Genomic DNA, 16,741 nt, shown 5'->3' with positions numbered 1-16,741 from the left:
GTTACTCTGATATACAATTTTGGATAAAAATAGAAACAATGAACAGCTGACATCAGAAACATCCGATACCCAATACACAATGGGCTCAATTCTCATACATGCTGGTGCAAGCATAATTACAGCTGTACTGGAACACAAGCTGCGACTTCACTTCCTGAAATATATTTTTCCTAAAATAAATTTCTATTTTGGATTTTTTTTTTTTTTTAAAGAGTTTAACACCTGTCCTGAAAAGCATCTAATTTATTTTTAAAAATAGTTAATACTCTGGCTATGTTGCATGTGCATGGCACATGAACCACTGACTAAACAGATCCCAGCCCAAAACGAGATAGTATGACCGTTTTAGATGATAAAATAGTCGGAACATTACAGCACAATGACACTTTGCTAATGCTACCACGGACAATGATGCAGAATAGAAAGGCAGTCATAAATCCACAATTTCTCAGAGTGAGTCACATTTTGGATGCGTAGCCTTTTTCGAAACAATCATAGATGCGAAGGCATATCAATATACAGAAAATGGATGGGAAAATACGAAATTTCAGTAACTTTGACTTAAGCTATATTCTCATTTTCAAACCTGTTTTTTTAAATCATAAAAACAGAAAGTGCTGGAAATACTCAGCAGAGCCAATGTTTCGGGTCTGTGACCTTACATCAGAACTGGCCAGTTCTCTCTCTGTGTGGAGAGTATTCTATCACACTTGTGACCTTATGATGGAGGGAAGGCCATTGATGAAGCAGCTGAAGATGGTTGGGCCTAGGACACTACCCTGAGGAACTCCTGTAGTGGCGTCCTGGGACTGAGATAATTGACCTCCAACAACCACAACCATCTTCCTTTGTGCTAGGTATGACTCCAACCAGCAGAGCATTTCCCCCCCGATTCCCACTGACTCCAGTTTTGCTGAAGCTCCTTAATGCCATACTTGGTCAAATGCTGCCTTGATGTCAAGGGCAGTCATTCTCACCTCACCTCTGGAGCTCAGCTCTTTTGTCCATGCTTGGACCAAGGCTGTAATGAGGTCAGGAGCTGAGAAGCAGACTTAAGTGAGATGATCTGTAACATCATTCTACTGATGTTTCCTCTCTATGTTGTTTGCCTGTCTGCATTTTATATATATTCACCCTTTTATGACCATATCAATATGCTTCTCAGTCTCTTATTTTTTAGTTTTAAAGAATACTGAAAATATCAACTGTTTTCTTCAGATGTTATTCTATCTCTTCAAATTTTTGTTTCAGAAACAGAAAATTGCTGGAAAGACACAGCAGGCCAGGCAGCTACCTATGGAAAGAACAGAGGAATTAACATTTTGGAGGCAAAGCCTTTGTTAAAAATGAACAGTCTCAGCAAAAGGCCTGCACCCTAAATGTTAATTCCTTTGGTCTTTCCACAGATGGTATTTGACTTGCTGAGCGCTTTCATTTTCTGTTTTCGTTCCAGATTTTTAGCATTGGCAGTTTTTTTTTTGCTTTCAAGACTAAATAGTTTCACAAAGATGTAGCTAATGAGTTAATATCAACCATAAAAAGGTGAAAATTGTTGGATATTATGCAAAGATCACTTCATAGGCATGAAAGCCACAATAGTGATGGAACGATGAGATGTTCAATGCTACAAAAAGATACATTAGCACAATACCAGTTAGAAATCAATAGCTGCCTTAAATGGAAGAGCTATGTTTACAGTGTAGTACTTGTCCTCTATCATCTTGTTTTACTATTACATGTCAGAACAACCATGTTTTTCAAAAATGATTTGAAACCAAAGCCTGCTGAAGGGAATAAGATAAGATGAATGTTGTTAGGTATTTCATATAAAGTCAAGAGGTTTGCTAGTCAGATGATGAATTCAAATGATAGTTTGGATGGACGGTTAATCAGATGTAAGCAGAATACAAACTACAGGAATGGAGGTCTAATCATATAGATCCTGAAGCAAGTTTTGGACAACGATTTGAGTTGACTGACCTCTCATTCCTGCAATCTTATTCTGTTTTGTACTTTATTTTGGTTTGTGTGTTATTTCCTTGGTGACCATGGTGACAAGCTGCTGCACATGTAAATCCATGAATTCTTAGCAGACCTGCTTTCAAAGATTTAATGCTGCTTTTATACTCTACTTTTTAAAATCAGTGCAGCATGTTCCAGGTTGCTCACTTGATACAAAACAGCAGTTTTAAATGGGCAGGTACACATCAGTGTGCTAAGGCCTAGTCTTCCACTAACAACAATATACATCAGCTGCATTTAAAATGCAGGTAGCGTGAAGCCTGCCAGAAAGGTCAGTTTAGAAATTTCAGACAATTTATTCAGTGAACAATGTTTGTGCCTTCACTGGAGTACACATGCGTGGAGTTCCATTTTCCCTAACTTCACAGTAATGTGGGGGGGGGCAAGTAAATGTGACTCACCACGCAATGCTAACAAAATTGAGTCAGTACTGCACAACTGATGCAGTATAAAAGGGACATTAGCTTTAATTTTTTTAATTCGTTCATGGGATGTGGGCGTCACTGGCTAGGCCAGCATTTATTGCCCATCCCTAATTGCCCTTGAGAAGGTGGTGGTGAGCTGCTTTCTTGAACCGCTGCAGTCCACGTGGGGTAGGTACACCCACAGTGCTGTTAGGAAGGGAGTTCCAGGGTTTTGACTCAGTGACAGTGAAGAAACGGTGATATAGTTCCAAGTCAGGATGGTGTGTGGCTTAGAGGGGAACTTGCAGGTGGTGATGTTTCCATGCATCTGTTGCCCTTGTCCTTTTAGCTGGTAGAGGTCGTGGGTTTGGAAGGTGCTGCCGGAGTAGCCTTGGTGCTTTGCTGCAGTGCATCTTGTAGATGGTACACACTGCTGCCATTGTGCGTCGGTGGTGGAGGGAGTGAATGTTTATGGATGGGGTGCCAATCAAGCGGGCTGCTTTGTCCTGGATGGTATTGAGCTTCTTGAATGGTGTTGGAGCTGCACCCATTCAGGCAAGTGGAGAGTATTCCATCACACTCCTAACTTGTGCCTTGTAGATGGTGGACAGGTTTTTGAGGTGGGGTGGGGGGGGGGGGGGTGCTCAGGAGGTGGGTTACTCGTCGCAGGATTCCTAGCCTCTGGCCTTCTCTTGTAGCTACAGTATTTATATGGCTACTCCAGTTCAGTTTCTGGTCAATGCTGAGCCCTAGGATATTGATAGTGGGGGATTCAGCGATTGTAATGCCATTGAAAGTCAAGGGGGAGATGGTCAGATTCTCTCTTATTGGAGATGGTCATTGCCTGGCACTTGTGGGGTGCACATATTACTTGCCACTTATCAGCCCAAGCCTGTATATTATCCAGGTCTTGCTGCATTTCTACACAGACTGCTTCAGTATCAGGAGTTGTGAATGGTGCTGAACATTGTGCAATCATCAGCGAATATCCACACTTATGACCTTATGATTGAAGGAAGGTCATTGATGAAGCAGCTGAAGATGGTTGGGCCTAGGACACTACCCTGAGGAACTCCTGCAGTGATGTCCTGGGACTGAGATGATTGACTTCCAACAACCACAACCATCTTCCTTTGAGTTAGGTATGACTCCAACCAGCAGAGAGTCTTCCCCTAGATTCCCATTGACTCCAGTTTTGCTAGAGCTGCTTGATGCCATACTCGGTCACTCTCACCTCACCTCTTGAGTTCAGCTCTTTTGTCCATGTTTGAACCAAGGCTGTAATGAGGTCAGGAGCTGAGTGGCCCTGGAGGAACCCAAACTGAGTGTCACTGAGCAGGTTATTGCTAAGCAAGTGCCGCTTGATAGCGCTGTCAATGACACCTTCCATCACTTTATTGATGATTGAGAGTAGACTGATGGGGCAGTAATTGGTTGGGTTGGACTTGTTCTGCTTTTTGTGTACAGTTTATACCTGGGCAATTTTCCACATTGCTGGGTAGATGCCAGTGTTGTAGCTGAACTGGAACAGCTTGGTTAGAGGCACAAGTGCTGGAGCACAGGTCTTCAGTACTATTGCCGGAATGTTGTCAGGATCCATAGCCTTTGCAGTATCCAGTGCCTTCAGTCATTTCTTGATATCACGCGGAGTGAATTGAGTTGGCTGAAGACTGGCATCTGTGATGCTAGGGACTTCAGGAGGAGGCCGAAATGGATCATCAACTTGGCACTTCAGGCTGAAGATTGTTGCAAATGCTTCAGCCTTATCTTTTGCACTGATGTGCTGGGCACCCCCATCATTGAGGATGGGGATAGTTATGGAGCTACTTCCTCCTGTTAGTTATTTAATTGTTCACCACCATTCATGACTGGATGTGGCAGGACTGATCTGTTAGTTATGGGATCACTTAGCTCTGTCAATTGCATGCTGCTTACGTCATTTGGCACGCAAGTAGTCCTGGGTTGGAGCTTCACCAGGTTGACTCCTCATTTTGAGGTATGCCTGGTGCTGCTCCAGGCCTGCCCTCCAGCACCCTTCATTGAGCCAGGTTTGGTTTCCCACCTAATTACAACTATGTCCCCTTTTTTCTTTTATATGTACATATTCATATGCAGACGTTATTTTCCTTGGTCTTCCTCAGAAATTCCCCCTTGTATTAAAAGTTTGGGACATACTGACATGATGTATGTGTTATGTTAAAAATTCAGTTATTGTTAATTTGTACATCAAATATTAGATGAAGGACGTTCAAACATTAACCACTAGGTCAGATACAACCCTGGAAACCCAGTCCACAAAGCCCAGGCAAATCAGTCCTATTTGTGTTTGTCTTTCTTATTCATTGGCTTATCCTGTTTGAATTGTCTAAGCATGGAAATTCAGAAAAGAATGTTCTTAGAATTGTTGCCTTATTGGTGAACACCTGTACCAAAATAATTAGATCCATTTGTATCAATAGCCTTGAGATATTTTGAAAATTGTTGGGAAGATAAGAACACAAGAAATAGGAGCAGAAATAGACCACATGGCCCATCAAGCCTGCTCTACCATTCAACACGATCATGGCTGATCTTCGGCTTCAACTCCACTTTCCCGTCCACTCACCATATCCGTTGATTTCCTGGGACACCAAAAATCTGTCTATCCCAGCCTTAGCTGTATTCAACGATGGAGCATCCACAACTCTCTGGGGTAGAGAATTCCAAAGATTCACAGCCCTTTAAATGACGTAATTTCTCCTCATCTCAGTCCTAAATGATCAACCCCTTACCCCAAGACTGTGCCCCAGTATTTTAGATTTCTCGACCAGTGGAAATAATCTCTCAGTGTCTACCCTATCCAGCCCCTTCAGAATCTTAAATGTTTCAATGAGATCGCCTCTCATTCTTCTAAATTCCAGCGAATAGAGGCCCAATTTACTCAGCCTCTCATCACAGGACAACCCTCTCATCCCAGGAACCAATTTAATGAACCTTCACAGTACTGCTTCCAATGTAAATATATCCTTTAAATGTGGAGACCAAAACTGCACACAGTACTCCAGATATGGTCTCACTAAAACCCTGTACAACTGTAGCAAGATTTCTTTATTCTTGTCTGCCAATCCCCTTGCAATAAAGGCCAACATGCCATCTTCCTTCCTAATTGCTTGCTGTACCAGCATTCCAACTTTCTATGTTCCTTGTACAAGCACACCCAAGTCTCTTTGAACAGCAACACCTACAAGTTTCATACCTTTTAAAAAAAATATTCTGCTTTTCTATTCTTATGACCAAAGTGAATAACTTCACACTTTCCGACATTATACTGCATCTGCCATCTTGTTGCCCATTCACTAAATCTGTCTATATCTCTTTGCAGTCTGTGTCCTCCCCACAGCTTACCTTTCCACCAACCTTTGTATCATCAGCAAATTAGATACATTATTCTGTCTTTTCATCTAAGTCATTGATATAGATTGTAAATAGCTGAGGCTCCAGCAATGATCCTTGTGGCACTCCACTAATCACCGACTGCCAACTTGAAAATACCTCGTTTATGCCACTCATTGCTTCCTATCCGTTAACCAATATATCCATGCTAATATATTATGCCCAACTCCAGGAGCCCTTATCTTACCGATTAACCTTTTGTGTGACACCTTATCGAATACCTTTTGTAAATACAGGTATTCTACATCTACTGGTTCCCCTTTATCTACCCTACTAGTGACATCCTCAAAAAACTCTAATAAACTTAGAGTCATACAGCATAGAAACAGGCCCTTCGGCCCACCGCATCCATGCCGACCATAATGCCGAGATATACTAATCCCAACTGCCTGCATTAATTCCATATCCCTCTATGCCTTGCTCATTCAAGTACCTGTCCAGATGCCTCTTAAATGTTGCTACAGTTCCTGCCTCCACCACATCCTCTGGCAGCTCATTCCAGATACCCACTATTCTTTGTGTGAAAAATTTACCCCTTTGATCCACTTTAAACCTCCTCCCACTCACCTTAAATCTATGCCCTCTATTTTTAGTCACCCCTACCATGGGAAACAGACTCTGGCTATCTACCCTATCTATGCCTCTCATAATTTTATATACCTCTATCATGTCCCCTCTCGGCCTCCTTCGTTCCAGGGAAAACAGACCCAGCCTATCCAATCTCTCTTTATAACTCAAGCCAGGCAACATTCTTGTGAATCTTTTCTGCACCCTCTCTAGCTTAATTACATCTTTGCTGTAGTGCAGCGACCAGAACTGCACACAGTACTCCAAATGCGGCCTAACCAACGTTATGTACAACTGTAACATGACGTCCCAACTCTTGTACTCAATGCCTCGGCCGATGAAGACAAGCATGCTATACGCCTTCTTCACCACCCTGTCTACCTGTGTTGCCACTTTCAGGGAACTATGTACTTGTACCCCAAGGTCTCTCTGCTCAACAACACTCCCCAAGGCCCTGCCATTCACTGTATATGTCCTGCCCTGGTTTAACTTCCCAAAATGCATCACTTCATACTTGTCTGCATTCAGTTCCATTTGCCAATCCCTTGCCCACTTTCCCAGTTGATCTATATCCTGTTGTAACCTTAGACAACCTTCTTCACTGTCCACTATACCACCAATTTTGGTGTCATCTGCAAACTTACTAATCATGCCCCCTACATTCACATCCAAGTCATCAATATATATGACAAACAGAGGGCCCAGTACCGATCCCTGTCAAAGAGGATTTCCCTTTAGTAAAACCATGCTAACTTGTTCTAATCATACTATGCTTTTCTAAGTGCATTGTTAAGACTTCCTTAACAATAGATTCCAACATTTTTCCAATGACTGATGTTATACTAATTGGCCTGTTTTCTCTCTCCCTCCTTTCTTGAAAAGTGGTGCAACATTTGCCAACTTCCAATCTGATGGCACTATTCCCAAATCTAAGGAATTTTGGAAAATCATAGCTAGTGCATCGACTGTCTCTGCAACTATCTCTTTCAGAACCCGAGGGTGTAGGTCATCAGGTCCTGGGGATTTGTCAGACTTTAGTCCCTTAAGTTTCTCCAATACTTTTTCTCTGCTGATATCAATTTCCTTAATTTCCTCACTCTTTTTAGCCTCTAGATTACCGTCTATTTCTGGTATGAAACTTATGTCTTCTATTGTGAAGACAGACACAAAATATTTGTTCAATGCCTCTGCCATTTCCTCATTCCCCATGATAATTTCCTCTGTCTCTGCTTCTAAGGGACCAACGTTTACTTCAGCAATATGAGATAGATATAAATAACATAAATAAACTTCACATTTGCCCAAAAGGCTTCATGCTACAGATCTATGCAGCCTATTAGAAATTAGCAATATGCTTATAGTGTGTGTGTATACGTATATATAATAGATTCCAACGACTGATGTTATACCAATTGGCCTGTGGTTCCCTGCTTTCTCTCTCTATTTTCTTGAAAATTGGTGTAACATTTGCCGACTTCCAATCTGATGGGACCAATCCGGAATCTAAGGTATTTTGGAAAATCATAGCTAGCACATCCACTATTCATATATATTCATCTTGAAATAGGTAAAGGAATAGGTTCCTGCTGTAAGTTTCATTTTCCTGGAAACTGCTTAAAATTATTATTTTTAGATGATGATAGCTGTGGCTAGCCCAGAAAGGGCCCAGGGTCAGATCAGGCCTCTGTAATAGTGGGAAAAAACTTCAAAGCTGTGTTAGGATTTTCATTTAACCTTGCCTGATTAAGATAAGGAAATAGAACAATAGACTGGATAGCCATTCTATATAGTTCATTAACAGGCCTTAAGGACATCCTTAGGCATAAATAACTTATAGTGGAACAGATACAAATAATGGAACTTGAGAGTTAGCTTTGAAGGCCTGAGGGAATGTTGCTGGGGAGGATGCAACCGGTCAGGGAGAACAGCTCGAGATGAGATAAAGGAAAGGATGATATGAAAGTTTGACTTATTAAGGACATAAGTCCAGTCGGCAGGCCGGTCAGGGGCAGGACAGGGAGCGTGGAAGGTCTGATAGGCTAAACTGCATTTACTTTAATGCAAGATGCCTTACAGGTAAGGCAGATGACCTCAGAGCATGGATCGGTACACGGGATTGTGATATTATAGCTATTACGGAAACGTGGTTGAGGGATGGGCAGGACTGGCAGTTCAATGTTCCGGGGTACCGATCCTTCCGGCGTGACAGAGGTGAAGGTAAGAGAGGGGGAGTTGCATTACTGATTAGGGAGGACATCACGGCAGTACTTAGAGAGGATATCCTGGGGGGAATGTCCAGCGAGGCCATATGGGTAGAACTTAGAAATAAGAAAGGGGTGATCACTTTGATGGATTATACTATCGGCCCCCCAATAGTCAGAGGGAAGTGGAGGAGCATATATGTAGGGAAATCACAGATAGGTGTAGGAATTATAGGGTTGTAATAGTAGGTGATTTTAACTTCCCTAATATTGACTGGGACTGCCTTAGTGCTAAGGGATCAGATGGGGAAGAATTTGTTAAGTGTGACTAGGATAGTTTTCTGAAGCAGTATGTGGATGTCCCCACTAGAGAAGGGGTTACACTCCACCTCCTTTTAGGAAACGAGGATGGGCAGCTGGTTGATGTGTCAGTGGGGGAGCACTTTGGGACCAGTGACCATAACTCTATTAGCTTCAAGATAGTTATGGAAAAGGATAGGACTGGTCTCAGGTTGAAGTCCTAAATTGGGGGAAGGCTAACTTGGATGGCATGAGACAGGAACTCTCAAAAGTTGAATGGGAGAGGCTGTTTACAGGTAAAGGGTCGTCTGGCAAGTGGGAGGCTTTTAAAAGTGAGATAGGAAGAGTTCAGGGCCGGCACATTCCTGTTAAATGGAAGGGCAAGGCTGGCAAGTTTAGGGAACCTTGGTTGATGAGGGATATTGAGGGTCTGGTCAGGACAAAGAAGGAGGCATATGTCAGGTATAGGCAGCGAGGATCAAGCGAGCCCCTCGAGGAGTATAGGGTACGTAGGACTACACTTAAGGAGGAAATTAGGAGGGTGAAAAGGGGCCATGAGATTTCCCTGGCAGATAAGATAAAGGAGAATCCTAAACGATTCTATAAGTATATTAAGAGTAAAAGGGTAGCTAGGGAGAGAGTAGGTCCCCTTAAGGATCAGTGTGGCAATCTATGTGTGGAGCCATGGGAAATGGATGAGGTCTTAAATGAATATTTCTCGTTTGTATTTACCGTGGAGGTGGTCATAGAAGCTAGTGAGTTCAAGGGAGGGAACACCGATATCCTGGAGCATATCAACATTACAAAGGAGGAGGTGTTGGAGGTTTTGAAGAGCATTAAGGTGGATAAATCCCCAGGGCCTGACCAGGTGTATCCTAGGATGCTATGGGAAGCAAGGGAGGAGATTGCTGGGGCCCTGGCAGAGATTTTTGTATCATCGTTAGCCACGGGTGAAGTACCGTAAGACTGGAGGACAGCTAATGTTGTGCCTTTATTTAAGAAGGGCAACAGGGATAAGCCAGGGAACTACAGGCTGATGAGCCTTACATCAGTGGTGGGAAAGTGATTGGAAGGGATTCTGAGAGACAGGATTTATATGCATTTGGAAAGGCATGGTCTGATTAGGGATAGTCAGCATGGCTTTGTGCGTGGGAAATCATGTCTTATGAATTTGATGGAGTTTTTCGAGGAGGTGACCAAGAGGATTGACGAGGGCAGGGCGATGGATGTTGTCTTCATAGACTTTAGCAAGGCCTTTGACAAGGTCCTGCATGGTAGGCTGGTCCAGAAGGTACGAACACATGGCAAATGGAATTTAACGCAGACAAGTGTGAAGTGATGCATTTTGGGAAGTTAAACCAGGGCAGGACATATACAGTGAATGGCAGGGCCCTGGGGAGTGTTGTTGAGCAGAGAGACCTTGGGGTACAAGTACATAGTTCCCTGAAAGTGGCAACACAGGTAGACAGGGTGGTGAAGAAGGCGTATGGCATGCTTGCCTTCATCGGCCGAGGCATTGAGTACAAGAGTTGGGACGTCATGTTACAGTTGTACATAACGTTGGTTAGGCCGCATTTGGAGTACTGTGTGCAGTTCTGGTCGCCGCACTACAGGAAAGATGTGATTAAGCTAGAGAGGGTTCACAAGGATGTTGCCTGGTTTGGAGGGCTTGAGTTATAAAGAGAGATTGGATAGGCTGGGTTTGTTTTTCCTGGAGCAAAGGAGGCCGAGAGGGGACATGATAGAGGTATATAAAATTATGAGAGGCATAGATAGGGTAGATAGCCAGAGTCTGTTTCCCATGGTAGGGGTGACTAAAACTAGAGGGCTTAGATTTAATGTGAGAGGGAGGAGGTTTAAAGTGGATCAAAGGGGTAAATTTTTCACACAAGGAATAGTGGGTACCTGGAATGAGCTGCCTGAGGAGGTGGTGGAGGCAGGAACAGTAGCAACATTTAAGAGGCATCTGGACAGGTACTTGAATGAGCAAGGCATAGAGGGATATGGAATTAATGCAGGCAGGTGGGATTAGTGCAGATAGGCATTATGGACGGCATGGACGCGGTGGGCCGAGGGGCCTGTTTCTATGCTGTACGACTCTATGAATCTATAGGTATGTGTGAAGGCTTAAGAAGTTAATAGCAGATGGATAACATTAAAGGTAGGTTTTCTCCCCATGGTTTAGACAAGGAACTTGATGTTTTATTGGGTATTTCAAAATAAAGTAAACCTTTATAGAACCATAAAGCCGGTCAATAATCCATCCAGGTCCACCCCTGAAAAAAGGTATAAAGTAGGAGACTTTGGGAGGCCTCAGTGAAGTAGGAAGTGGAGAGAAATTCTGAAGGATAGATCTATGCCAACATTCAGATAGTTTAAGAAGTCGCAAAGATGTGAGGCACCAAGAAAAAAAAGAGAAGAGCGAGCTGTTCGCGCATGCTAGCTGTCCTGCTCAAACTCAACTGATACTCACTACTTGGTACAGTCATATGTTTTTGCTGTATAATTGATGTGTTATATCCCATCTTAAATTCTGATTAAGCTCAACATACCCACCATATTGGTTGCAGTCGATCCTGATTGAAAGATTAAAATTAGTACAAGCCCTACTAATTGGACACAGCTGCAGTAGATTGCATTTCCTTTGCGATTAACACACATACCTTATGAGGAGATCTGGGATGTGCAGGTGAAGTATCAAACGCCTGTGGAGAAAAAGACCTGTATGTCTTTGCAGGTGAACCTGTACCATCAAATAAAAAAAGTAAAAAATGCTGACATTTCAGAGGTGAAATGATTCCTATAAAATAAAGTACTATTTATTACCACAAAATGGATTTGGAGAAGTTCACAGTTCAATACAAAACCAGAGCTCTTCACATTGGACAAATTTTAGGGATGAAATTGTTAGTCACATGCCATATACCCAAGGTGTTCACTTGTGCCAATACATATACAAGGCAAAAAGTGGCAAAATGTATGTTACATTATACTCCTGTTCCCTCTCTTTTTGAATTCATGAATCTTTCTATTTTTCACTCCTTCCCCAGCCCCACAGTCAACCTGCTGGCTAAAGAGCCAGAGAATGAGTGACAACTACAGAGGCATGGTTATTTCTTGCTTTCAGACTAGTGGTAGATGTTTCAGTAAATATCCACATGAAGTACATATAGCTGTGGAAGGCACTTTCTACTAAAATTAGTGCTTGTGGCTAAAATGCTGTCACTGTAGCTACACCAGTAACTAGTCAGCTATGTCTGTTGGATAACACTGATCTAGACTTCCTGTGAAAGTTCCACCAAATGCTCATGAGTTTGCTAGCCTGAAAAGCCTAAATTATCACGACCACTGAGATGAGCACAGTCCATTTATCGAATGTACAAGAAATCAATTGGGATCCCAATTTTTTTCTGCATTTGGATTTTTAATTTTGCTGTTACAAGTAATAATCTAACGGGTATTGATAGTATGCATCGAATATTTGAAGATCTGTCTCAAGCTGATGCAATGACATCTTACGCATGCATGACTTCACTGATTACCAAGGTAGTTTTTGTTGGGTGAATGGCAAACATTTTAATCCCTCTCAGAAAAGGGCTGGATACTAAAAAAACTTAGCTTAACATCTGTCTTCGGGAAAATTTTAGAAGCTATTATTAAAGATGTTATAGCAGGGCATTTAGAAAATTTCAAGGTAATCAGGCAGAGTCAACATGGTTTTGTGAAAGTGAAATCATGTTTAACAGATTTATTGGAGTTCTTTGTGCTGTGGATAAAGGGGAACCGGTGGATGTATTGTACTTAAATTTCCAGAAGGCATTTGATGAGGTACCACATCAAAGCTTACTGCAGAAAATAAATGCTCATGGTGTAGGGGGTAACAGATTGGCATGGATAGAAGATTGGCTAGCTAACAGGAAACAGAGAGTAGGCATTTTATGGTTGGCAAGATGCAACGAGTGGAGTGGTCTGCCACAGGGATCTGTGCTGGAGCCTCAACTTTTTACAATTTATATAAATGACTTAGATGAAGGGACTGAAGGTATGGTTGCTAAATTTGCTGATGACACAAAGATAGGTAAGAAAGTAACTTCCAAAGAAGACATAAGGGGGCTACAAAGGGATATGGATAGGTTAAGTAGTGGGCCAAGACCTGGCAAATGGAGTATTATGCGGGAAAGTATGAAATTGTCCACTTTGGCAGGAAGAATAAAAAAGACTAAATGGTGAGAGATTTCAGTGCGCTGAGATGCAGAGGGATCTGGGTTCCCTAATGCATGAATCACAAAAGGTTAGTATGCAGGTACAGCACGTCATTAGGAAAGCTAATAGAACGTTATCGTTTATCATGAGGGGAATTGAATACAAAAGTAGGGAGGTTGTGCTTCAGCTATACAGGGCATTGGTGAGACCACATTTGGAGTACTGTATACAGTACCGGTCTCTTTATTTAAGGAAGGATGTAAATGTGTTGGAGGCAGTACAGAGAAGGCTGACCAGACTAATACCTGCAATGGGCGGTCTGTCTTACGAGGAAAGGTTGGGCAGGCTAGGTTTGTATCAGCTTGAATTTAAAAGAGTAAGAGGCGACTTGATTGAAACATATAAGATCCTGAGGGGCCTTGACAGGGTGGATGTGGAAAGGATGTTTCCCCTCGTGGGAGAATCTAGAACTAGGGGTCACTGTTTAAAAATAAGGGGTTGCCCAGTTAAGACAGAGATAAGGAGAAATTTTCTCTCTCAGAGGGCCATGAGTCTTTGGAATTCTCTTCCTCAAAAGGCAGCGGAAGCAGAGTTTTTGAATATTTTTAAGGCAGAGATAGATAGATTCTTGATAAGCAAGGGGGTGAAAGATTATCGGGGGTAGGTGGAAATGTGGAGTAATCAGTTCAGCCATGAGCTTATTGAATGGTGGAGCAGGCTCGAGTGGCCTACTCCTGCTCCTAATTCGTATATTACCAGATGAGAAAAAGACAAACTTGATGTAATTTGTTCTTCCTAGAAAGTCACCATTGAAATTCATAGATACTGATGTGTGACAAAACGAAACCTTGATTTATATTGTGCCTTTAGCATAGAAAAACAGTCCAAAATGCTTCACGGAGGCATAAGGGAATAATGGATACCAAGTTAACACGGTGACCAACTTTGGCCAAAAAGGGTGATGAAGAGGCGAAGGGGTTTAGAGAGAACATTTCTGATGGTAGGACCATCAATGGTGGGGAGAAGGGGAGGATGCACAAAAAGCCAACAGTGGATTCAATGCTTGGAGGAATGAGGTCGCAGAGCCTCAGGAGATTATATAGGGAGGGGCAAGGCTGTGGAGGTTTCCTGTATGAGGATAAGAAGTCTAATTTTGAGGTATTGGGGCCAATGAAGTCAATGAGCACAGGGATGATGGGATAGTGGGATTGGTTCATGAAACAATACTGGAAGCAGAATTTTGGTCCAGCTGAATTTTCAGAAGATGGAGGATGGCAGATTGGCCATGAAAGAATTGGAATAGTCAATCATTGAGATGACAAAAGCATGGCTGAGGGCTTTAGTAGCAAATGGGCGGATGTAGGGGTGAAGGTAGACGATGTTATGGAAGCATAATCAGGCAGCTTTTTTGATGGAGGATATGGGGCCGGCAGTTCAGCTTAGGTCGAATAAGGACACCAAGGTGGCAAATAGTCTGGTTCACTGTGTGTGTGTAAAAGATCAAAATTGATTAAGAATTTGGAAATTAAGTGAATTTGACATGGTATGTTTTTAAATCACTACTGTTACGACCAGGTGAGAAAGGTTTCTAGGGGTCTTTTACTGTCTTCACCTGGTCTTATTGTTACAGGGTTTAATTTTTAAACACACTGTGTTTTGAGCTCACCCTTGGTGAATCCTTGTTCACCACTTTCCAATTATAAGGCAAAGAAATGAGCATAAACAGACTTTCTTAGGTTTAAAGAAGAAAAGTGAAATTTATTAAAACATAAACTCTAATTCGGTTAAATCCTATGGATACACACTGCGCCCCATGCTAGCATGCTTACGCGATACACACATGCAAATGGAGACAGAAAAGAGCAGGAGAAAAATAAAGTAGAGGGGTTTGTGGCAATATCAGAAGAGTTTCTTCTAACTGTGCTTCGAGCTCACTGTAGTCCGTTTGTAGGTAGTCTTGCTTTTCGCAGGGCCCCAGTATTCTTCTTAAACCTTGTTCACCGTAGGAAACTTTTCTCTTTTGAGGCACATGTGTCTTCAATAGGTCTTCAGTTCCGTGAGAAAGAGATGGGAGCAGACAGGAGAGAGGTGTTCTCAGTCCAGGAGAAAAGAGCTTTCTGAGTTCAAATTCTCTGTGGCAAGTTCAAATTCAAAAACCTTCAACTGCCAGTTGGTCATGTGACTAAACCGGTCTGACCAGGTCTTGTGTGTATTGGGGAAGCAGGGACTGCGTCCTTTGTTCCAGCACTGTCTGCTAGTATGCAAAAAAGGTCTTTCCGGCAGGGGGTCCTTGGGATAGGCCTTCTTTTCTTCCCCGCAGCAATTATAAGTTTTAATGTTCATGTGGTGAAATAATGTGTGCCTTATTCTTGGCAAGTGGGGGCCTGCATGACACTATTTTTCTTTTATAATTATGCATAGGTGAGAATATATCCCTGACCCCATCAACCCCTTCCTATTCCCCCAACACACACTTGTTCAAAGATATGCCATAAATTCACCAAAAAAAAATTACTTCATAAACATGAATGCTTACCAAACCTAGTAATGTAACTGAATGCAAATGAGAATACAAGGCTTAAGAAAAGTTGTTTTTGTTAGGCTAACCGGAAGCACAGTCATTCTGATTAGCTGTGCTGTGATCGTGCTATAAAATTCATTAATAGTGGTTTAATCAAAATGCCATGGTCTGGCGCACTACCTAATTTGGAGTCAGACTACATGTCATTTTACCTGTATGTGGTGGCCTGGGTGGGACAGGAGGAGACACCAGCCTTGCACTGTCTGGTACACACGTTCGAGCTTCCTTACCACTGTCTAGACTCCAACTACTAGGAGTTGGGTTCATTACTGTGAAAGAATAATACGTGCACTGTTTAGTGTACTAGAAAGAATCCCTAATTAGTATACTTCATTTTTATGTATTTACTATTTGTTTCAGTGGATTGGTTTGTGCTCACTGACATTTATTGGGTTCCAAGTTTCCCAACACATCCAATTTAAAATTTTTCATTCTCATGTTCAAATCCCTTTAGGATCTCATCCCTCCTTATGCATGTAATCTTCTCCAGCTCTTCAATGCTCCAAATCTGACTTCTTATGCATCCTTCACTCCTTTCACTGCCCCTTTAGTGGCTGTGCCTTCAGCTATCCAGGTCCCAAGTTCTAGAATTCCTTCCCTAATAATTCTTTGTCTTTCCATCTCCCACTCCTCCTCCAAGACCCACCTCTTTGACTAAACTTTTGGTCAACCCTCCTAAAATCTCTTTCTTTGGCTGAGTCCACTTTTGTCTGATAACTCTTCTGAGAAGAAACTTGGGATGTTTTTCTAGGTTAAAGGTACCCTATAAATTGTCACTGTTGTAAACAGGCATGCATTTCAGCATATACAAAGCTGTCACAATTGTAAATTTACTAGTAGTATCTTCTCAAACCATTCATACAAACATTTTATATAATAAAACTTGTTAAATATAATGTAAGGATGGCTCTGACACAAGGATCCTGATATAAACATGGGAATGGGGGACTGTTTTGCAATCGGAAAACCTACAAGAACGGTTTCCCAATTCAGAATCATCTGATTAGCAATTTTTCTTGGCCGCAGCCAGC

General features: G+C 42.2%; 1 protein-coding gene and 1 long non-coding RNA gene across 4 annotated transcripts in view; one reads left to right on the top strand and one right to left on the bottom strand.

Annotated features, from left to right (window-relative positions):
- Nucleotides 1-16,741, bottom strand: part of LOC137379568 (dedicator of cytokinesis protein 4-like) — a 545,491-nt gene that overhangs the window by 10,564 nt on the left and 518,186 nt on the right. For 2 of the 3 annotated variants that reach the window (XM_068050580.1, XM_068050581.1), the window contains exons 50-51: nt 15,863-15,979; nt 11,590-11,669 (exon numbers count right to left, since the gene is read on the bottom strand). In XM_068050580.1, coding sequence (XP_067906681.1) covers nt 11,590-11,669; nt 15,863-15,979 — 197 coding nt within the window. The remainder of the gene's footprint in view (nt 1-11,589; nt 11,670-15,862; nt 15,980-16,741) is intronic. The other variant, XM_068050582.1, reaches the window with a different exon arrangement.
- The window catches only part of LOC137379569 (uncharacterized), a 29,480-nt gene that overhangs the window by 9,467 nt on the left and 3,272 nt on the right, over nt 1-16,741 (top strand). The window lies entirely within an intron of this gene.

The sequence above is a fragment of the Heterodontus francisci genome, chromosome 18 (assembly GCF_036365525.1).
Source record: "Heterodontus francisci isolate sHetFra1 chromosome 18, sHetFra1.hap1, whole genome shotgun sequence".
Lineage (NCBI taxonomy): Eukaryota > Metazoa > Chordata > Chondrichthyes > Heterodontiformes > Heterodontidae > Heterodontus > Heterodontus francisci.
This window is presented reverse-complemented; position numbering and strand designations above follow the sequence as displayed.